The sequence below is a fragment of the Elephas maximus genome, chromosome 4 (assembly GCF_024166365.1).
Source record: "Elephas maximus indicus isolate mEleMax1 chromosome 4, mEleMax1 primary haplotype, whole genome shotgun sequence".
Lineage (NCBI taxonomy): Eukaryota > Metazoa > Chordata > Mammalia > Proboscidea > Elephantidae > Elephas > Elephas maximus.
The window spans coordinates 187,808,856-187,831,970 of NC_064822.1; the positions used below are offsets into that span (position 1 = coordinate 187,808,856).

Consider the following 23,115-nt stretch of genomic DNA (forward strand, 5'->3'; position numbering starts at 1 on the left):
GCACACCCTAGCCCGCGGGCCCGCCGCGCGGCCTCGGATGCGGAGGTGAGAGCGCTCGGCCCGCCCTGCGCGCGGCCGGACCGGGGCCGAGGGCGGTGCGGGCGCGGGCGCGGGGCGCGGGGCGCGGGGCGCGGCGGGCGGCCGCCTTCCCCTTCCGCCGCCGGCCCGCTCCGCCCGCCTGGCCGGGCCCTCCGCTGCGGGATGCGGGCGCCGAGGCCTGGCCGGCCGGGCGGGGGAGCGGGCGGCGGGGGCGGGGCGGGGCGCGGGCGCGGGCGGGGGCGGCGGGGGGCCCCCCGCCCCCCGAAGGAGGAGTCTGGCTCCCACTTGCTGCCTCGGACGCGCGGCGAAGCGGCCGCTGCCGGAGGAGCCCCCGCCCGTGCGCGCCGCCCTCCCCGGAGCCGGGCCCCTGCCTCCCTCCGCGCGCGCTGCTGCTCGCGGCCGCCGCGGCCGCCGAAGAGGAGCCCGGGGCCAGGTAGGGCCGGGGGCGGGCGCGGGCGGGGCGCGGGGCCGGGACCCTCGGCGGGCGCGGGGTGACGCCCGTGGCACAGCGCAGGGGCGCCCGCAAAGTTACTTTGGCCGCCTTTGCCGGGTGCTGGCGCCCCGGCCGGGCACCCTCGCCGCTGCCCTGTCCGCGGGGCGGATGCCGCCGGGAGGTGGCTCGGCCGGGGTGCGGGACTGTGGCCGGGGCCGAGGGGTCAGCGAAACTTTTCCCCTGCTCGCCGGTCGCTGCTGGTTGCTGGCAGAGTGGCTGGTAGAGCGAGCGGGCCGGAGGGGTGCAAGTGATGATGTGGTGACAATAGCCGCTCGGGGTTCTTGAGAGCTTACTGTGCGCAGCGAAGCCCCTGCCGGGACTTGAGGGTGGGGGGTATGGGGGACTAATGCTGGCTGAGTGGCTACTTTTGCTCTCCATTGCTGGAAACTCCATTCACCTACCTATCTATCCATCCATCCATTCATTCACTCAACAAATATTTACTGCTGCCTGCTATGTGCTCGGCCCAGGGGATTCCATGGCTAACCAGACAGGTCCCAGCCTTCACAGGCAATATTTCACCGGATGCCCAGCTAAGGAGCAGTTCAGTCCCTTAGGTATTTATTCTGTGACATGTTACAGGACAGTCAATTCAAGCACAGTGTCCTTTAACCTGCTGGAGACAGAGAGGGCAGTCTGAGAGCTGGTGTGCCCAGGAGCCTGTGCCAGGCCACTGTGGCTTGGGGTTCTGGGCCCACCCCCCTCCATTCCTCCCGGGTCAGGCTCTGTGGCTGGAGGTGGGTTCAGGAAGTCCCACACTGGAGCTGGCCCCCACCCTGCCCAGTGCTAGGCAGCCCTCTCCCAGAAGCCTGGTTGCCTCCCCCTCCCCATTTCCAAGGCCCTTATTGAATCGCCCGGAGGAGAGCTTGTTAAGTGGCAGACAATTATGAAATTAAACCCGGGGAACAAAGTGGGCCGGCTGGTGAATGGCTGAGCTGGCTCGACAGGAGTTGAGTGGGGGTGGGAGACTTGTTAGCGGGGATCCGCCGAGCAGTGGGGCTCAGGCAGACAGGAACACCATCAATATCCTGACTGGTCTTTGCAAAAAAAAAAAAAAAAATTACCCTAACTTCATGGATAATCTATCACATTGGGTAAAAATGCTCTGGGGGCTGTCAGAGAGCCCCCAGCTAACTGCCACGTCCAAGTTGGAAGCAAGGCCTTGGTCTGTGGGAGCCAGCGTGCTACCAAACCTTTTGGAGAGAGGGTCGGTCCTCTGCAGTGTGCTGCCTGCATGGGGCTGGGCCGGGGCAGGCTGGAGAGTACATCGGGGTTTTAGAGCCGGTGATGGTAGGGAGGCATTCTAGAACAAGGCGCAGTCTTCCGGGGACCGCTGGGTAGAGCCATGCATAATAAACTGTGCTTCACAACGATGCTTGGCTCCCTGCAAATTGTCTTTCCGAGTGGCAGCCCCACAACACTTGTAAAATCTGTCTTCTCAAGATGGATTTCAGGGAAATGGTTACATTTTTTCCAGTGCTCACTTGTTGGAGGTACATTAGTTGGCTGATGGCCAGTCAAAAGGTGATAACCCAGGCACCAAGGTTTCATCGTGTGCCCAGAAGCAGTGCAATGTGGGGCCGCCTTCCTCTTGATTTCTCAGCCCCAGGAAAATTTTGGAACACCTGGATTGGATTCGATTCCTCCAGTGTTGATGTGGGTAGGCTCTGAGGGTCACCTATGTTTTGGAGTCCTTTGCTGAGACTGTAGTGAGGAGGTAACGGCTGTGAGTGGGCTTAGAACCTTAGGAGCTAATGCCTTGTCAACTGTGATTATGGGGGGGTAGGGCAGGCCTGAAGTTAGGCAAGACACCCTGGACTTTGGGGTCTTTCTGCTAGAGCCCAGACTATATCAGAAATGCACAGACCAACGCAGAGAATAATGAGCCCAGAGAAGCCTGCTTTTAAAAATTCCCCAGCCCACCCGTGAGACTATGAAATTTTCATCCCGTGGAAGCGATTTAAGCGTATTTGTTTTCTCTTGAACTTGCTACATTCCCACTCAGCCAGTGACGCCCCCTCGTATGCTCACTTGACACAGGACACACACCTCTGTCCACTTGTTTGAGGAATCAGGATGGTCGCTGGATTTCACGGGAGGGAGAAAAAGTCAGCCAGTGCGGACTTCTGGAAAGAAGGAAACGCTCTCCAAAGTGCAGTCTTCCTTTAATCTATCAAAGAAGATTCCATTTCCCCGTTTCAGGCCCGTGAACTGATCATGAACAGAGGGCCAGAGAAAATTAATCAGTGAGGCAAAGACTTTTAACAAGTAAATATTATGCACAGAAAAACATGCAATTAGTGGAGGTTAGTTAACCCTTTCAAGTGGCGGGAGCTGCCGTTAAGAGTGGAATTTCTGCCTTCTCCCCGGATTGTCTGTCAGAATCTTTAACGTGACAAGGTAACATGTCTCTCCCATCGCCCCTCCCTCCCCGGGAACAGAAAAAAGGGTCTTTTCAAGCATCCTCCTTTCAATTCCTCTTCTCCCTGAGATCTCCCTGTTTGGCAATAGGTACCTTTGTCTCCCTGCACCTCTGCAGGGAGGGACCCTGGGGGAAAGGGCTCCCCAGATGAAGGGGCCCAGGAATGAGTTCTCAGGCCCACTCTGTACCCGCAGGTCAAAGTTAAATGAGAGACAGACCTGTTTCGTGGGGTCTTCTTTTTGGCCCAGACACTTCGTCCTCTAGGATCAGAAGGACCAAACGCTCAGGGTGGGCGGGGGAATGGGGGAGACTGGTAGGAATGCTCCACATAGCCACAGCCAGGTGTCCTGGACTGTGCTGGCCTTCTGAAAGCTGTTTCTGAAGCGGTGACTCCTGGATGTGCTTGCTCCCACATTATCAGACCATCAGCTAGCGTCCTCTCCAGACTGCCCTTGAAATTGTCTGACTTGGGTCTGAAAAGGTGGCTAAAATGTAAAAAGCAAAACCGACTCCAAGGGAAAAAAGAAAAAGAGGCTCCTTTTTTGGGAATGGTGTTGGAGGGGAAGGTAGAAACCTTCCTTGGTTAATTTGGTTCATGGTGGCTCTCCCTGGTGACCTGGCCATTCTGCTGCCGAAACAGAAGCTTTACTTTATCCTGACTTTTTTTACTCTGATGAGACCAGGCTTAGTTATGCTGTATTTCTATTTAAAATATCTGGAGCTGACGAGGACAGCCAATCTCATGAAAAATATCATAACAGATTGAGATTATATGTATTAATTTTGAGCTCACATAGTGACTTTAGATGTTGCTGTGAATTACCCTTTGGGGGGTTTCCTTGAGCATGAACCCAGCTTGATGCTAGACCCTGGTCGCACATCATAAATAGAAGCAGCTACCGTGGAAAGGAGCCCACCTCGCCCCTCTGGCTGATATTGATCTGCGGGAATTCAGAGCCAGGCACTTTGGAAACCCCTCTCTCCACCACCCTGGTCTCCACCTGGAAGTTTGCTTCCTGTAATGTCGCTTGTCAATTGCATGTCTTTGCGTTGCCATCCGCTCCTTCCAAGAAAAGATTTGAGGCGCAGCGTTGGTGCACACGACAAGACTTTCCGGCATCGTCCATGCTAATTTCATCACTTTAAGGAGAAAATGATGTCTGCTTCCCATTTCCAGCGTACCCCTCGTTTCCTCTTCATTTCATTCTCTTGCATTCTCCCGCAGTCCCGCAGCCTGCAAGACTGCAAGATAGATTGCACCGACCACCTGAGAGATGGGAGCCTTTCTCCACACCCTGCCCTTCCCCTGCCATAAGGAAGGGCTTTTATGGTTTGGGCGTTCATGGAAAGGGTTCCCTCCCCCAGTCTTCGCCTGCCCCGGGTTCCCTGTACAACAGGGAGGAGAAGGAGGAGAATGGAGTTCAGCTTTGTAAGTTTGTCTTTCAGGCACATTAGTTCATTGACCGCACTTTGGAGGTTTAATACTGCATTCCAAATGCCCCCATGATTACAAAAAAATACACTTCAACTGATCATAAAAATGGCAAAACCTCCATCTCCGACTTAAGTGTAGAATTACCATTGTCCTGATTTGAGTATGCTTCCGTGACATCTGCTTAATAGATTGCCCTGAAAACTGTCAATTCACGTTCACTTTCTCCGCAAAATGTAGCTGAATACGAGGCAGCGTAGACCCCTCTGCTTCCCACTGCCCCCCAACCGTGTACGCACCCAAACCCCCATTTGTGTTGCGTGTGACTTGATATAGAGGCGGAAAGGGACCCAGACTGCTGGGTGTTACACATCTGCCTCTTCCTTCCTTTTGTGGGTGGGTCTGTCTGTGTGCACATTTGAAACGGATCTGGGTAGCTTCCCATTTTCAGCTCCGCAGATAACGTGAATCTGCAAGTGTTTTATTTCCAAAACTAGGGCATAGCACTTTGGGGAAGAAAAACCCGTCCTTTCGCCATTATTTATGTGATTACTGATCTGCTAGATGGATCTAGAAAGCACCAAGAATTACAATAATTTACGGAGTGGAGTGTTGGTTTTCCAGCGTATTTCTCGGCCTGAGCTTTGTAAATTTCTGTGCGTCTCGGGCCTCGTTCTCTGCGATGGGGACGGGGGATATTCAGAATTTGCAGACGAGCCATGTGAACTGCCGGCATTCCTGGATAAAATTAAAGGAATAAATGAGCAGCTATTTGCGGCAGACAGGGCAGGATCCAGTAAGCAGCACTCTTCGTCATTCTAAAATAAAAGTACATAATTGGAAAATGAAGCAGCAGCAACGGCTGGGGGGCAGGGGCGTAGAGGAATTAGAAAGTGTAATTTAAAATCATGTAGTCATAATTCAAAATGGGCCCAGCTAAAAGGTTTTTAAGTGGTATTCGCTTTAAAGTCACTCGTGGTTGATCCTTTTTTTTTTTTTTTTCCCAAGGAACAGGGTCTAGTTTTCACTCCGTTTTGGATCCCTTCATCAGCTCGTTCAGGTGAGCTGCTGATACCAGCTACAGGCCAGTACTGCCTTCCCTCTGAGAGTCCACAGTGGGCAACGAGGGAGGCCACACGTAAGCTCTATCCTTTTAGGGACATGGTGGGATTAGGTCTGATTTTTTCCCCCACATTGGGCTATTTGTTCCTTTTCCTTTCCTAAGGAATTCTTGTTTTTACCAGTTTACGACATTTTCGTCTATTGCATATTCTTTGGCACAAGCAAGATAAGGGAACAAGATACAATGTAAAAGTGATTTTTGAGCTCGGGTGGAAGCGTGGCTAGTGAGAGAATTCATCCCAGACCCCACACCTTGGTACCTTTCCGTTAAACAGTACGTCCTGCATTTTGCTCGGGCGGGGGGCTTGTCACCACAGCCCGACATCGTCACGTTGCAGCTAAGTTCACGACAAAGCTTCAGAGAGCAGCCGTCTGCTGAGCTGAGGCGCCTTTTTCTTAGAGTCACTTTGGGCGAACGGTGAAGATGATTAGTTGTGTTCTGGGCTGACCAGTTAGTCAGACAGGCTGGGGCTGCCCGGCCGCCCCTGCAGGCGGTTAGAGGAGGAGACGTGGGCTTGGAGCAACGATGCCATTGGAATCCCAGCACAGAGCTCTCCGGGCTTTAGGATCAGAGAGCATTCCCCCGCAGCGAGGAAGGCCTTTGGGACTCTGTGGTGGCCTCTCTAGCCAGTCACAGATTGCCACCCGAGTTTAGGACTCAGGACTACAGGATTACTGTCCTGGCCTCACAGTTATTGTTCAGAACGCGCCACGGACGGAACAGAAACGTGCCCTTTGGGGGTGGTTGCCTTAACTGCCTCGAGCTGAGTGGACTTTGATTAGGGTGGCCTTGACCTTCCAAATCAGGTCACCTTTGAGAGCGAGAGAGGATGCTGCTTATGTTGATGTCTGTCAGACAACAGGCGTGAACTGGGACTGTCCCGGGCCATGGTCTGGGGCCCCCACTACACTGACTTTGGGGAGCCTGTGTGGGGTGGAAGTAGATGCTTCTGGTATATGCAGAGTGGGTCTGTCTTGGGAGCCTTCAGACCACTGATCCTCGTGGTGCGAATGCTCCAAGAGGCCCCCCGCTTATCTGTTAGGACAGATTTAGGCAGCGGGACCGCCGGTGTCTCCTTTGCAAAAATCGACCTGCTGCCTAGGGGGCTCCATGTAAGCTGAGGCCCTTCTCAATCTCTCTTCTGGGCCTCCAGCACATACTGTCTGGACTTACAGTTTGGGGGGCCTCCTCTGGGCCTAGAGACCCTGCCCCTGTACCTCCTCACCTGTTTATCTGTCTGGCTGCCCCCCACTGTGCCCCATGCCCAGTTTCACAGCTGAGTCATTTGGGGAACAGGGTCTGGCAGGAAGGAGGGGCAGTAGGTGATGAGGGGCTGACTGGGGCCCTGCAGTGCCGTGGGTGAGGAGGGTAGTGACGCGTTTGCCTGGAGGAGCTAGTCCAGGGCCAGGTTGTGCTGGTCTGTCCAGTCACAACCACCCTGGGAATAAATCAGTGGGCGACATACCCAGTAACGGGGCGTAGGTAGGGAAGAGGCCGGGAGCCCCAGAGTTCCAGGCAGATGAGGAGGGATCTGCCCGATTATCTGAACAGCCAGAGCCAATTTATGTAATTGCTGTCAGTAAGTTGTACACCTGTACGAAGTTGAATTGGCAACAGTTATGTGGTAGATATATTCACAACAATGATAAACAAAAAACGAAAAAAGAATAGCTTCTGAGGATGAATTTGGTTCCTTGGTTTGGAGGTTTAGGGTCATGGTTTCATGGGACATTCCAGTTAATTGGCCTAATAATGTGTTTAGTGCTTCCGTTCTACCTCCTAGTTCATTGCGTAGTGCCTGGGATCTTAGAAGCTTGCAAGCAGCCATCCAAGGCGCAACAATTGGTGTCTGTTCACCTGGAGCAACAGAGGAAAAAAGAGAGTCAGGAATAGGCGGAGAAAATGGGATGTGTGGGCTAACTGCCTCCATGAACAACTGCCTTCTTTGCCATGAGACCAGAAGAACTGGATGGTGCCCAGCTACCATTACTGAACATTTTGGTCAAAGATTCCATAGAAGAATCCTGACCAAAAGGGGGAAAATGCAGAACAGAATTTCAAATTCTTGTGGAATCCGTACTTTCTGGAGACGTGGAGGCTGGATGAACCCCTGAAACAATTGCCCTGAGGTCATCTTTAAACCTTAAATCAAAAATATCCCCTGAAGTCTTCTTAAAACCAAACAATAGTTAAGAATGTTTGCCTTATGCATTGTGCTCTTTTAAAAACTATATGAGATCAAATTGACAACAGCAACTCCAAAGATTAGACAAGAAGCTTAGGGGGCAGTGAGTTTATGTTAACGGGGGAGGAACAACTCAGAAAAGAGGATGAGAATGGTTGCACAACTCGAAGAATGTAATCAGTGTCACTAAATGGTACATGTCAAAACGGTTGAATTGGCGTATGTTCCGGCTGGGATCCCATGAACATTTCTGCTCGATCCTTGGAAGTTCCTGCATAGCTGCTGGGTTCCATTGGAACTTTCTAACCAGAGAGGAAGGGACATTTATTGAGCACTGATTGTATGCTGGGCCCTAAACTAGCTGCCTTTATGTGTGCTACTTCCTTTAATCCTCCTACCTGCCCCCGAGGAATGTTTTAGCAATCCTTACGTTGAGGTAAGAAAAACCCAGGTCCAGGGAGGGTAAAGCTGCTTTTGAGCCCTGTTGTCAGACTTGAAAGCCTGTGCTGTTTCTCTCAGTCATTCACTCACTCATTGATTCACTCACTCACTCATTCATTCGCTCCTTCACCCACTCATCATTCATTTACTCATTCATGCATTCACTCATTCACTCATTCGTTCATTTGCTAACTCATTCACTCATTCACACCCACTCATCATTCATTTACTCATTCATTCACTCATTCACCCACTCATCATTCATTCATGGACTAGTCTCTGATTTCTCATTCAGCTCAGACACAGAACTAGACTGTGTGACGGGAGCTTTGATAAGGGCAGCCCTGGGGGTCTGGGTGGGGGGCTTCTAACCCAGCCTGGGGGGGTGAGGGAGGATGTCTGAGTCAGTGACCCGAGTCATTGTGAGGACTGAGTGGGTGTGAGCCAGTAGACAGGTGGGTGCAGGAGTGGAGGTCGTGGGCATTTGAGGTGTCAGGGAAACCCTGAGTGATTGACTTAGGTCTGAATGGTGAGACGGAGTCCAGGGAGGTCAAGTGTGGCCTCATAAGCTGATCTGAGGAGCTAGGGCTTTGCCTCAGGGTTGTGGGGTGCTAATGAGGAGGTTTAAGTGTGGGGAGGGGATGGTGAGGTGAATCAGAAGTACGTATTAGGACATTTGTTCTGGAAGCTGGTTTGGTGCGGCCAGGGCAACGGGAGGACAAGGCTGCAGCAGGGGAGCCCAATAAGGGGGGCATGGAGGTGACACTTTCCTAGACAGGGGGCTTGGAGGTGACCCTCTTCTAGACATGGGGCCTGGAGGTGACCCTCTCCTAGACGTGGGGCCTGGAGGTGACCCTATCCTAGACGTGGGGCCTGGAGGTGACCCTGTCCTAGACGTGGGGCCTGGAGGTGACCCTGTCCTAGACGTGGGGCCTGGAGGTGACCCTGTCCTAGACGTCAGGCCTGGAGGTGACCCTGTCCTAGACGTGGGGCCTGGAGGTGACCCTCTCCTAGACGTGGGGCCTGGAGGTGACCCTGTCCTAGACGTGGGGCCTGGAGGTGACCCTCTCCTAGACATGAGGCTTGGTGTTAACCCTCTCCTACACATGGCGCTTGGAGGTGACCCTGTCCTAGACATGGGGCCTGGAGGTGACCCTCTCCTAGACATGGGGCTTGGTGTTAACCCTCTCCTACACATGGGGCTTGGAGGCGACCCTCTTGGGGCCTGGAGGTGACTCTTCTGGACTAGGGGCTTAGAGGTGACCTCTTCTAGACACGGGGTTTGCAGTGACCCTCTCCTAGACATGGGGCCTGGACGTGACCCTCTCCTAGACATGGGGCCTGGAGGTGACCCTTTCTTAGACCTGGGACCTGGAGGTGACTCTTTTCTAGATATGGGGCTGTAAGTACCCTCTCCTAGTCATAGACTCCCCGTACAGTCAGCGCTTAACAGCTTCTTGCCTCTTGGTGCCCCAGCTGACCCCCAGGTTCACCCTCTGTAACCCTGGCCTAACTGGACGCGTGGAACCTGAGGTCTAAAAAATAAATGCCTTTGAGGGGAAAACAAAAGGAGAAGCTATCTTTTGAGAGAATAAGACTTTTGAAAAACAAGCCCTTAAAAGCAGAAGGAATTGTCCAGTGAGTGCTGGGCTGAGAGAAGCTGGCATCTTTCAGCCTGAGCTCACAGGACCTTCACAGAGGGGCAGGAACACCGAGACGGGGTGAATGAGGAAACAAACACAGCGAGGTTAAGTGACCTGCTCAACATCCCATAGCTCAGAAGCATCTGAGCCTGAACCACACTCCCTCTAACTTCAAAGCCCAGGCTCTTCTCCTTTGTGGAAGCTCGCCAAGGGCTAACAGCAGAAACAGCAATCACCAAAGAGACCATTCATTGAGTGCTTCCTCTGCCTCAGGGCCCTTGCACTTGCTATTTCCTCTGCCTTGGTTCTCTTCCCTCAGGGCTGGACATGGCTGGCTCCCTCCTACCTCTTTTTAGAGAGGTCTTTCTTGATCATCCAATTTAAAGTAACCATTCCCCTGCCCCCCCATTACTCATGATCCCATCATCCTGCTCTGTCTTCTGACTACCTGCCCTGCCCATTGCCATCAAGTCAACCCCAACTCCTGTTGACCCCATAGGACAGAGTAGAACTGTCCGTAGGGTTTCCTAGGCTGTAATCTTTGCCAGGTTTTTTCTCCTGCAGAGTGACTGGTGGGTTCAAACCACCTGCCTTTCAGTTAAGAGCTGAGCACTTTGACCACGGTACCACCAGGGCTCCTTTGTCTTCTTGCAGGTACATATTATTACCTGAAAATATCTTTTCTATTTATTTATGTGTTTACTTTATTGCCCTCCCCGCCAGTTCCTTGAGGGCAGTGACCCCTTTGTTTTCTCAGGGCTCTTTCCAGCACCTGGAACGTGTTGGCCTGAGGCCACGGTGAGTGTTGAAGAGTAAAAGCTTTAAGTAATTAATTCCACCCTACTCTCTGTAGAGGAGGCCCCGGGTGGTGCAGATGGTTCAGTGCTCGACCACTAGCCTAAAGACTGATGGTTTGAACCCACCCAGAGGCGCCCCAGAAGACAGGCCTGGCAATCTGCTTCCAAAAGATCACAGCCTTGAAAACCCTATGGAGCAGTTCTACTCTGTACACGTGGGGTCACCATGAGTTGGAATTGGCTTGATGGCACCTAACAACAACTCTCTGTAGCTCCATTTTTTTTTAATTTAATTTTTCCATCTCCACCCACTTGCACGAGGAGGCCCCGGGACTGCCGGGTGCGTGACTTGCTCAGGGTCACTGAGCCTGGTGGGTCTTTGCCCAGCAGGCTCTGGTGTTGCTGCCTTGCGGGCGTGCTTGCTGTTTTGTGGACCAGGTGTAGATGCCTCCTGGCTCACAGCCGTTTGTTGTGGAAGGTGCAGCTCCCCTCTGCGGTTAGGCTGCACCGTGGAGAATGCTCGCGCTCTCGGCACCGAGACGCCTAGGCTGCTGCGGCTCCATAAATATTAAATGGGCATTAAAAGGCGGCTCTGCGTTCCCAGTTTCCCTGGTTCCTCCAGGCAAGGCCTGTCGCGCATCCCCTTTATGTGAAACGCGGCACTTCACTGCCGAGCGCCTCCTGGGACGCCTTGCTGCTGCCTTTTTAGGCTGGGTCCCCTGGTGCAGAGCTGTTCCCCCATATTGTGGGCGCCTGCTTCTTGGAACAGGGGTGGGCGGAAGCCCCTGGGAGTCCCTTTTCACAAGGGCTGTGCCTAGCCTGGACAGCCTCCTACAGGATTGTGGGGTAAGGGGGAGGGGGCAACGCCTCTTCAACTTATAGCTGAGCCCTTTTGACACTCACTCTTTCCAGACTGTGCTGGGCACTAGGGAGAGTCTGGCAAGCCACACCCTCTGTCCATCCATCCTTTCTTTCGTCTCTCATCCTTCTGTCTCTCCATCCCTCCATCTCTCCTGCCCTTGCCCCATCTCTCTTCTTCCCTCCCTCCTTCTCTCTCTCCATCCTTCTCTCCATCAATCCATCTCTCTATCTCTCCATCCACCCATCAACCCCTCCCTTCCCCATCTCTCCCTCCCTTACCCATCTCTATCTCTTCTTCCTTCCTTCTCTGTCTCCTTCCCTCTCTCCATCTGTCCATCCATCCATTTCTTCATTCATCCATCCATGTATCTCTCCATTTCCTCATCCAGTCATCCACTTACCCGTCCATCATCCATCCATCCATCCATCCATCCATCCATCCATCCATCCATCCATCCATCCATCCATCCATCCATCCATCCATCCATCCATCCATCCATCCATCCATCCATCCATCCATCCATCCATCCATCTCTTCATCTATCCATCTGTCCGTCCGTCTGTCCATCCATCTTCCCTCCCCATCTCTCTCTCCTTTCTCAGTCCATCTATCTATTCCTCCATCCATCTATCTATTCACCCACACAATCAGTAATTAAATATTAATGGAGTATCTGTGATAGGCCATGGGGACAATAATAATATAACAATAATAGCTAACATTTAATGAGCACTTACTCCGTAAGCAGTTTACACATGTCAGCTCATTTAATAGTCAGGACTATATGAGGTAGGAGCCCTGGTGGCTCAGTGGTTAAGAGCTCAGCTGCTAACCAAAAGTTTGGCAGTTCAGATCCACCAGCTGCTCCTTGGGAACCCTATGGGGCAGTTCTACTTTGCCCTGTAGGGTCGCTATGAGTCGAAATCGACTGAAAAGCAACAAGTTTGGTTTTAGTTTTTTGTGAGGTAGGTGCTATTTTTCTTTCCATTTTGTAGAGGAGGAAACAGAGCCTCTGGGAAGTTAAGCCACTTGCTCAGGGTCCCAGCGCTGGCGGGTGCTGGAGCTGACATACTGGGGTGAGTAAGGGAGATCCAGGCCCTCCCTCAGGGGACGTCCAGGCTCTTCATGTGACCCTGGAAAGTGGGACCCTCATCAAAGCATCTCTGGCTTTTCTGGGTAATGAAAAGCAAGTCAGTTTTAGCCAGCTGGAGAGGAGGGCAGAGGGGTCCAGGCTGAAGATGCCGGAACCCTGGAGCCAGGCAGCCTGGGTCTGAGTTTCAGCTCTGCCACTCAGTCTCTGCCATTCTGAGCAGGGGCCTTAACTTCTCTGCCACGCATGCTTCAAACAGGACATGTGATAACACCTATCTTACAGGTGGTGAGCAGTCAGCAGGATAGCCCTTGTAAAGTGGCTCTAAACAAGAGCCCAGCCCCCAGTAGCTGATGGCCTCAGGCCTACGTGGCTGGAGCGCAGGCAGGGCAGGCCAAGCAGGGCCACATGATCGAGAGTCTTCATGAAAGGCAAGGATTGCGAGCAGGGGAGTGATGTGGTCAGCTTTGCATTTGAGAGCACAGCTCCTAGAGATGTCCCCTTTGCTCATCTTTGACACCCTGGACCATGGGTGATGCCCCAGCAATTGATAAATAGCCATCAAATTGAACTGAATAGTGATCATATAATAGTAACAGCCCATGTTAGCTGGGCACTTAGTACCTGCCAGGCCCTGTGCCAGAGATGTCAATCTATTTCTCCATCTAACCTGCACAGCTGCTCTGGGAGGTGGTGTTACTATTATAAACCCATTTTCCAGAAGAGGATGCTGAGGCTCAGAAAGGTTAGAAAGTTGGCCTAAGGTCACACAGCAGGTCAGTGCAGTGCTGGACTCAATGCTGGGCCTCAGCATCTGGTGCCCTGAGGACTCTCCCAGGACTCTTGGGTGCCCGGCAGCTGCACCAGAAAGGACAGGGCGCAGACCTGCTCTGGGGGGGATTTTAGGTGCTCCAGGGCCATGACACCCTGAGTCGCCTGCCTGGCATCTGACCCCTTCGCTGGCATCTTCTGGGAAAGCTGACACACTTAGAGACAATTTGCAAGAAAAGGAGCGGACAAGTGTTTCCCAGGGAAAAGCAGACCTTTTCCTCATCTTCCCAAAGGCAGAAGAGGAAGCTGTGTTGTGAATCAGGGTGCATTTTTGGGGAGAGAGGGGAGAGGAGGGGAGAATGTTGCTGTTTATTTCACCTTGTATGGGAACCATCAAAATTAAAAAAAAAATTAATAACCTGTTTCTCCTTTGCACGTAATTAAAATGTTCTCCAGTCTCTAATTTTTGTCGTTTTCCTAATCTAATTTGTTTTCTGATTGTGTCGATTCTTCTTCCAAGCGCAAAGCAAGGGGGATTTTTCTTGGTTTAACGTGACTGGGGTATGACTATCCAGGAATAGTTTAAATTATGAGATTTTCTCCTTGGCTAAATGCAGTGCACATGGAATTGTTGAAAGGTCTTAACGACCCAAAACCGAAGAAAACAACAACAAGCTTCAAAGCATCTTGTATTTATACAGTTCAAAAGTAATTATGAAAAGGAATGAGAAAAATAGGCGGTCCTAGCATCGAGGCCACAGTGTTTAGTGTGTGGGGCCTGATGGGGTCTCACCCAGGCTTGTACTTTTAAGATTCTACATAGCTGGGTTGGATTGGCCAAAGGGGCATTTCAGATCAGTAAACTGAAATGCAGACTGCCCTTTTCAGTGAAAGAAAACAATAAATTATAGCCCACGAAAGCTGTGATTCTAAGTGAATTCAAGGCCTGGCTGGGAAAGTCGAGATTTAGGGGATTTTTTTAGTGGTTAATTGGAAACCCTGGTGGCGTAATGGTTAAGAGCTATGGCTGCTAACCAAAAGGTTGGCAGTTTCAACCCATCAGGAGCTCCTTGGAAACTCTAGGGACAGTTCTACTGTCTTATAGGGTTGCTGTGAGTCGGAATCTACTCAACTGAAATGGGTAAGTAAGTGGTTAAGAGCTACGGCTGCTAACCAAGAGGTCAGCTGTTCGAATCCACCAGCCGTGCCTTGGAAACCCTCTGGGGTAGTCCTACCCTGTCCTGTAGAGTCACCATGAGCTGGAATCGACTAGATGGCTGGCAACGGGTTTGGTTTTTTTGGTTTGATCAGGGAGAAGGCACCGAGGTGTTTGGGAAGGTTTCTTTAATTAAAAACTAAACTCCTTTCCCCCCACACCCCTGCTGCCACCCCCTGAGTTGCGGAGGTGTACGGCACTACGTATCTGGGAAAATCCCTTCTCCTGGTGCTGCTAAAAGATATCTTTAGGCGAAATTGGTGTTGAGGAAGGAATTTGTGGCCTGCTGTCTCCACCTGCTCAGGCTTGCAGGGGTGTGGGCGTGGGGCCGCGTGGGTGCGTTTTGGGGTGTATGAGGGGAGGACAGGGTTGGGGGTGAGCCCATCCTATCCCTGATTCTGAAAAGTAAGACTTAACTTTACCTGTTTACAAAATACCAGCCGTTGTCTTCCTTGGCCTCATCATCACCCTGTGGGCTGTGGTGGATTTTGTTGGAGAGGAAAAAAAAAAAAAATGTCTTAAGTATTTAAACATGTTGGACCATGCAGGCATCCTTCCACAGCCTTGTGGGGTTTTTGTCCCCTCCCTTGCTTCCCTTTCCTTTTTACCGAAGTATATTCATCAAACTGCTGAGTTGGAAAGATTTGTAATGAGTTTTTGAGCTGTACGACTGTTTTTTTCTCTCCCCCCGCCCTCTCCCTCTTTCTAAATCTTCATCTGACATTAAATAAAGCAAATCCCAAACAGATTAACTGTCGCATGGTTCTGCTCCGTCTCCTCAGTCTGTTTCCAGGTCTGGCGGGGGGCCGGGCGGCGGCGGTGGCAGCGGCGGTGGGAGATGCCCGGGCGGCCAGCGGAGGTCCATGTGGCGCCCTAGGTGGGATGCCGGCGTCCTGAAGGCAGAGGCCCTGGCCCTCCTTCCCTGCGGCCTGGGCATGGCCTTCTCCCAGTCCCACGTCATGGCCGCTCGGCGCCACCAGCACAGCCGGCTTATCATCGAGGTGGACGAGTACAGCTCCAACCCCACCCAGGCCTTCACCTTCTACAACATCAACCAGGGCCGCTTCCAGCCGCCGCACGTGCAGATGTAAGTGGGTGGCTGGTGGGGGAACCGCCTGGGGTGGGCTCCAGGGCTCGGGCGCCCTTCTGGCTGCTGGGCTCAGACTGGAGGGATTCTGGAACCCGAGGGTCACAGAGGCTCCGAGTCGGGAGGGACGTATGAGAAGTTGCAAACCGATGGCTTGGGGGTCGAATCTGGCCTGTTCTGTTTCATTTGGCAGGGAGGATGTTTGACAAATATTTAAAAATGAGGTGATTTCACATCAAAATCCGGACTTCTGGCTTCGCTTTTCAAAATCAAAAGGCCTGGCTCCTCCAGACCCACACGTGTTCCTGGCAGCATCTGGGGCTGAGTTCCAGCTGCCCTCTGGGCGGTTGGGTTTGTGACCCTTTTGTGGAGATGGGGAAACTGAGGCTGGGAGAGGGTGAGAGACTTGCCACAGACCCCATGGAAGGCTAGGAGCCGGATCGGTCCTGGCCTGGCTCTCCAGCCCCCCGTCCCCCTGCCTCTTGCCAAGACCCCCAGGCTTCTGTTGAGAAATCTGAGATGCTTTTCTAGAAGAACCAGAGAGTTCTGCACTGCGCTCGGGGCTCTGATGGTAAATAGCAGGGGTGCCTGAGCTGGGAGGCCCACGAGCGCAGACTCAGGCCATCCTGGATCGGCACCAAGAACTTGTCCCCGACGCCTGGGCTTGGACAAACCTTTCTTCTCCCTGGATTTTCTCTGAGCCCCGGAGAGGTGTGAGTGGCATGAGGTGGGGGCAGATAAACTCCGGGCCCTGCCCCAGGCGACTGTGTTCAGAGAAGACCCCTCTTCCGTGATCCTGGGCACCCGCAGGACATAACAGGCCCAGAGAGGAGAGGGGACTCAGCCAGCCCACACAGCTAACGGGCCCCAAACCTGGACTTGAACCCAGGCTGCCTGGCTCCAGTTCAGGGCTCTCTCATGTTCGGCATTCTTTCGTTGTGATGTCTGAGATGTACTCACTTCTAGCTCGAGAGTTCAGTCACTTGTCAGCTTGGTCTTGAATGTTCTTGAACATTCTAGAACATTCTCCTGCCCTTTTCAGGGTGCCTGCCTTGTGCTGGGCCTTGGTCATAGACAAGCCCTTGGGGAACCAACAGCTCCTCAGTGACAGCATGGGGTGGTCAGAACTGTGTTGAGGGTGCTCCGGCACCGGGAGACTCAACGGAGGCTCTCCTGACCTCCAGGTTGGGTCAGATGCCTCCCCGAGGCTCTCCCTTCTCTGCTCTCCAGCTCCCTCTAGGGCATCAAATGCCACCTGTTTCCCACCGCTGTCCCTTTGAGGAGACTGGAGAAGCTGGCAGGTAGACCCCAGAGAGGAGGAGCGTGGGGGTCTCCAGCCCAGGTTGGGAGGTTGGTGTGGCCTGAGTGCTGCCACTCCTTGCTGTGCTGTCTCCCTCAGGACCGTCCTCCTTGGCAAGGGTGGGTGCAGAGAGATTGTTGTTCGGAGAAAGATTTGGGAAGGCAGGCAGCCGCCAGGCCTGGGGTGGGCTGCAGCGCTGGGAACACCATCTTCCCACGGTGCTTGCTTCAGAATTCATGGGGGCTGCAGGGCTGACAGTCGGTAGCTGCTGACTTTATTTTTTGGTAGATTTCTACTGCGGAAGCTACTTCCAGTTTCCTTAGTGGGGCCAGCCCTCCAGCTGGGTGGGTCGAGGCCAAGGTCCCTAGATTCAGGGCTGGACTCCTGCCCCAGTGGGGATGGAACAAGCACCTGGGCCTCAGCAGAGCAGGTGGGGTTCGTGGGTCTGTCTGTTCCAACGCCCACCTCAGAGGGATCCCCAGCACCATAGATAATAACCACAGTTTTTGTTAATTTGTCGTGTCGACTCTGACTCATGGCGACCCCATGTGTGCTGGAGTAGAACTGTGCTCCATAGGATTTTCAAGGCTGTGACCTTTTGGAAGCAGGTCTCCAGGCCTTTCGTCCAAGGTACCTCTAGGTGGGTTTGAACCACCAACCTTTTTGTTTGTAGTTGAGCACCTAACTGTTTGCTTAACCCCAGAAAGCTGTCATTACAGTGCTCTGCCAGATCCAGGCCGACGCCTGCCTTAGGGAGCACTGCATCCTTAAGAGAACAGCCAGCCAGGGAGGTGATGGGACAGTCTCTGGAGAAGGGGACTTCTAGATTGAGACCCAGAGAGGAGGATGGGGTGGGGTAGCAAGTTGGGAGGGACCATGAGGAGGAAGTGGGCCAGCAAGTCAGAGTCCGAGGTGGCTGGGAGAAGGGCGGCTGGAGAACTGGACAAAGCTGCCCACGCAGAAGCTGCTGCAGCACTTGTTGGCCAGGCTGTGTCCGAGGAAGGGGAGTGAATGACCAAATGACAGTGTGGTTATTACCCCATTTAACCCAAGAGCATCTGAGGCTTCTTCATCACGTGTTCCTTCACGCAGTCTTTGAGCAGCCGCATAGCACATTGGTCAGGAATGCCGCCTCCGAGCTGGCTGCTACATTTGAATCCTGGCTTGGCCCTGACCTGTGGGGCTTACACATGTTGGTGCCTCTGTTTCCCAACCTATAAAATGCTGCTAAGAGTAACAAAAATAAAAAACCAAACCAGTTGTTGCCAAGTCAAGTCTGACTCATGGCAACACCACGTGTGTCAGAGTCGAACTGTGCTGTGTGGAGTTTTCGATGGCTGATTTTCTCAGACGTAGATTGCCAGGCCTTTCTTCTGCAGTGCCCCTGGGTGGAGTACAACCTTGAACCTTTCAGTCAGCAGCTGAGTGCGTTAACTTTGTGTACCACCCAGGGCTAATGGTAATACTGAGAGTTAAACAATTAGATCCACAGAGCAGGGCCAGGCATGTCACCAATGTTCAACGTTATTAGCACACGCCAGGCCTGGGCTAGGTGCTCAGGACACACCAGTGGTCACAGACACACCCCTGCCCTCACTGACATCTGGTGGGCGACAAACTGTTAGCAAAGGTGAGAAAGTGCACACCAGCACATGAAACAGGTAGCGGCAGGTGCCGTGGAGAGAAAGTTTAGTGGCTTTCCTGTGATGTCACAGCTGGTCACGCCCAGCCTGCACTGCTCTGGGTGGGCTGCCACCTCCTGAGCGGGGCTTCCATGGGCAGTGGAGCCCAGAGGCAGCAGGGGCTTTGGGCAGGTCCCAGAAGACCTTGCATGCTCTGAGCTCAGATTCTGGACTCCTGGTCCAGTACTCCCTCGCTGTCTGCCAGGCCACTGGGCTTTGAAACAGAGCTTTGCACAAAGCTGGGCAAAGCTGCTGCAGCATCTTGGGGTGGGGGGGAGAGCTGTCACTGCCCCCCTTATTCAGGCTCCACGTCCTGAGCGTGCTGTGTGCAGGTCTCCATGGAGAGTCCAGCCTGTGGAGGGAGGCAGGAGGACAAGGCCCCTCCCTGGCCTGTGATTGATGGCCGCCCTGGGTCTCTAGGGCAAGGGAGCAAGGGGGCCTTATTGAATAAATCCACAATTTATATTTAATGACAACAGTGACGGTGCAAACGTGGCCTTCCCGCGTGCTGTGTGATTTATGCAGTTGCCCCCAGAGACCCTGCTGGTAACGAGGCTGCCTCTGTCTGAGCCATGAGTCTCCAGAACTGGGCCTTGGAGACCAAGTGGCAGCCCCTAGGTGGGTGGGCAGGCAGGCAATGGCTTTGGGGTAGGTGGGAAGGCAAGAGCAAGTGCTGTGAGGGCCAAGGCTATACGGGTCTGTGGTATAGTCCCTTGTGGGGGCTTGGAGCCTGGCATAGAGACTCCTTCTCCAGCTTTTAAAACAGTGGTGTTGGTGGAGACTCAAGCTGTCCCATTAAAGACACTCTGAGTACCTCAGGCTCATGTGGTCCTGGGAAGATGTGGCCGAGGGAGAGGGGGCCCTACCGTGCCCCAGACCTGGACTGGCCCCTTTTGTGCATATTGTCTGCAGCCCCCAGCACTGCCATACCAGCAGCCTGACCCCCCTTCCCCAGATGAGGTAACCAAGGCTTCAGAAGGTGAGCCAAGGAGCCTGGGCCCAGTGCAGGGCAGAAAGCTGGGTTCACGCTGGGACCCTGTGGCCCTCAGCATGTCCTCCCCTGAGAGGACTCTGAGAGACAGGGTGACAGTGGGCCTGGGGGGGTGATGGTGTTGGGGCGGGCCAGGGGCAGGGCAGGGAGCTCTCATCCTGTATCCCTCTCCTGCTGGGCTCCAGACTCAGCCCACCTCGTTTCCAGAACATTCCATTCTTCCTACTGCCTCGGGCACATGCCTTTCCCTCTGCCTAAAGGATGCTTCCCTACTCTGCCCTGATAACACCGAAGCATCTGTGAGCTTAGCCCAGGTGTCACCTCCCTAGGACAGTGACTAGCTCACACCCCGCTCCAGCTCTAGGGGCTCAGAGCCTCCTCCCTTGCTGACCTGCGTCTCAGTTTGTGTTGCACCTTCATCTGTGCGACCATTTCCTAAGTGTCATTGCCCTGCTCCAGCATGGGGCCCTACCCCAGAGCCTGCACCATGACAGAAGGGGAAGGGAAGGTCAGAGCATGGCCAGGCAGCAAAGCCCAGCAAGTGCATTGGGGCATCGAGGAGGGCTTCCTGGGGGCAGCGGCATCACACTGGGCTTTGAGGGTGAACGATACTTTGACCTAAGGGGAGCCGGTCATTCTAGGTGCAAAGGCCGGGACGGGGGCAGGAAGGGCAGGCGGGGGACACGGGACTGTGTGGTTGGGGTGGAGGATCTACGCCTCTTTGTCACCTTGGACCCAGTGGTTTGTGTGTGGGAGGAGCCCTGTCCAGGGAGTCAGGGCAGCCGTTGTGCGATGCTGAGCCAGCCAGGGACTGCCCCTCCCTGGGCCTCAGTTTCCCCATTTGTAAACGAGAGGCCTGGACTAGAGGTCCCTGTACCGAATGCCCAGTCACACAGCTGGACACATTGTTGGAGCCTCTATGAAGGGAGGAGTCCTCTGGCCTGCATGGGCCTTCAGAGCCCCCACCTCCCCAGGAACCGGATAATGGGGGCGACAGCCTCCGTTTCTGGTGCCTGGGTGGGGTTTTAATGCCAGGAGTCACATTTCCAGGGAGCCGAGGGTTATGGGGGAGAGGCCCAAGACCGGGGCCAGGCACACTTTCACAGCGGGGTCAAAGCCATGAAGGCAATTTACAGACAGTGAGGGGCTGCCCCTGTCGTGTGGAGGTGGATGGAGGCTGGGGGCGGCGGGGGGGGAGGTCACAGGACATAGCAAGGAGGAGGCCGCAGAGCCGGGGCCGAGATCTGGGCACCACGGGCCACGTTCTTTATTCTGCACTGATTCAGCAGCCATGACTCCTGTCGGGACATCCACTGCCAGACTGCAGTAGCAGGAGACACTCAGGAGAGCTGGGGACCGGCTTCAGAGAGCCGTGGCCTGGCGCAGGGCGACCCCAGCAGGCAGGGGCCTGGACAAATCGGGATTCGCTCCAGGGAACGCGGACCATTTGGTTCTCTGCCTTCTTTCTGGTGCCCGCTGAGTCTTGTTTTTCTTGTCATACGAAGGTGTTGGGGCTAGATGCTCAAATGCTTGTTAGCAAAGACTCAGGTTCAAGTTCTACTTGTTAACTTCCTAGCTTGGAGTTTGGGCATGAGCCTAACTTGTCTGGGCCTCAGTTACCCCCAGGCTGCTGTGACTCAGCTTTTACTCAGAGTTTGGCCATCGCGTGTGTCAGAAACCCAACTCAACTGTGTTAAGGAGTTTGCTTACTTACGTGATTAGCTAGGAAGTTCAGGTTTGGATCCAGCTTCAGGCACAGCTGGACCTCGGAGTCCAATGATGCTGTCAAGCCCTCTCACCTCTCATGTTGTTGTTAGGTGCTGTCGAGTGAGTTCTGACTCCTAGCGACCTTGTGTACCACAGAACGAAACACTGCCCAGTCCTGCGCCACGCTCACAATTGTTGTTATGCTTGAGCCCATTTTTGCAGCCACTGTGTCAGTCCATCTCGTTGAGGGTCTTTCTCTTTTCTGCTGACCCTCAACTTTACCAAGCATGATGTCCTTCTCCACAGACTGATCCCTCCTGACAACATGTCCAAAATATGTAAGACATAGTTTCGCCATCCTTGCTTCTAAGGAGCAACCTGGTTGTCCTTCTTCCAAGGCAGATTTGTTCGTTCTTCTGGCAGTCCATACTATTTTCAATATTCTTCGCCAACACCACAATTCAAAGACTTCAATTCTTTGGTCTTCCTTATTCATTGTCCAGCTTTCACATGCGTATGATGCGATTGAAAATACCATGGCTTGGGTCAGGTGCACCTTAGTCTTCAAGGTGACATCTTTGCTCTTCAGCACCTTGAAGAGGTCCTTTGCAGCAGATTTACCCAATGCAATGCGTCTTTTGATTTCTTGACTGCTGCTTCCATGCCTGTTGATTGTGGATCCAAGTAAAATGAAATCCTTGGCAACTTCAATCTTTTCTCCGTTTATCATGATGTTGCTCATTGGTCCAGTTGTGAGGATTTTTGTTTTCTTTATGTTGAGGTGCAATCCAAACTGAAGGCTGTGGTCTTTGATCTTCATCAGTAAGTGCTTCAAGTCTTCTTCACTTTTAGCAAGCAAGGTTGTGTCATCCGCATAACGCAGGTTGTTAATGAGTCTTCCTCCAATCCTGATGCCCCATTCTTCTTCATATAGTCCAGTTTCTCGGAATATTTGTTCAGCATACAGATTCAATAGGCATGGTGAAAGAATACAACCCTGACGCACACCTTTCCTGACTTTAAACCACGTAGTAGCCCCTCGTTCTATCTGAACAACTGCCTCTTGATCTGTGTACAGATTCCTCACGAGCACAATTAAGCGTTCTCATACGCTCTCTCTTTCTGCATATCTCACCTCCTCCAGCCTTTTCCCCTGTTCCCAAACACAGGCGGGATTTCTGTGTGCCCCATGTGGGTGCCCTTCAAGAGTGTCTTATCTGCAGGAATATCCCCAACACCTCGCAGGGGCCAGACATTTAGGGGGCACTCAATATGCACTTGTCTATTGATGGATTAAATGAAATGAGGTAGGGCCTGAGGCCAGCTCTGGAATAAAACAACTTCAAATCCCAGCTCCACAGATTTCCATAGCTGAGAGTATGGGCAAGTCGGCCTTTCTGAGCCACAGTTTCCTCATCTGTAAAATGGGGACAGCCAGGGTGCCTAGATGGTCGTGTGGGAGTGAGGGTGAGGGGAGCGAATGCCTGTGAAGTGTTCGGCAGTAATGCACCCTCAATACCTGGGCAGCATCACCGTCACCGATATCCTGCCGGTTGCATTTCAAGAGTTGAACATTCGTTACAATGCAAATAGCTGGAGGACTGTGCTGGGAAATAAAAGTCTTTAGTTTTTTCTCTGGGGATTATTAGGCTTGCGTCTTCACGGTGCTCAGAGCCTCGGGGTGTAGGGAAATAAGAGCAGTTAATTAAAGAGCTCAGCGCAGCGTAGGCCCAGCCCAGTGCAGACCCTCGGAACACGCACCGTGCATGGTGGGCTTGTCGTGGGTGGTGGAAGCCATGGCCACTCAGGCTCCTCCGCTAAGGGGGCTTTTTGG

At 53.2% G+C, this 23,115-nt stretch overlaps 1 protein-coding gene across 3 annotated transcripts in view; it reads left to right on the forward strand.

Moving 5' to 3' along the window:
• Nucleotides 1–398: 398 nt before the first annotated feature.
• MPPED1 (metallophosphoesterase domain containing 1) overlaps nt 399–23,115 on the forward strand; it is a 96,027-nt gene continuing 73,310 nt past the window's right edge. For 2 of the 3 annotated variants that reach the window (XM_049884606.1, XM_049884603.1), the window contains exons 1-2: nt 399–472; nt 15,297–15,601. In XM_049884606.1, the coding sequence (XP_049740563.1) occupies nt 15,378–15,601 (224 nt within the window). In that variant the 5' untranslated portion in view covers nt 399–472; nt 15,297–15,377. Of the gene's footprint in view, nt 473–4,341; nt 4,384–5,394; nt 5,447–15,296; nt 15,602–23,115 lie in introns of those variants that run through there. The other variant, XM_049884605.1, reaches the window with a different exon arrangement.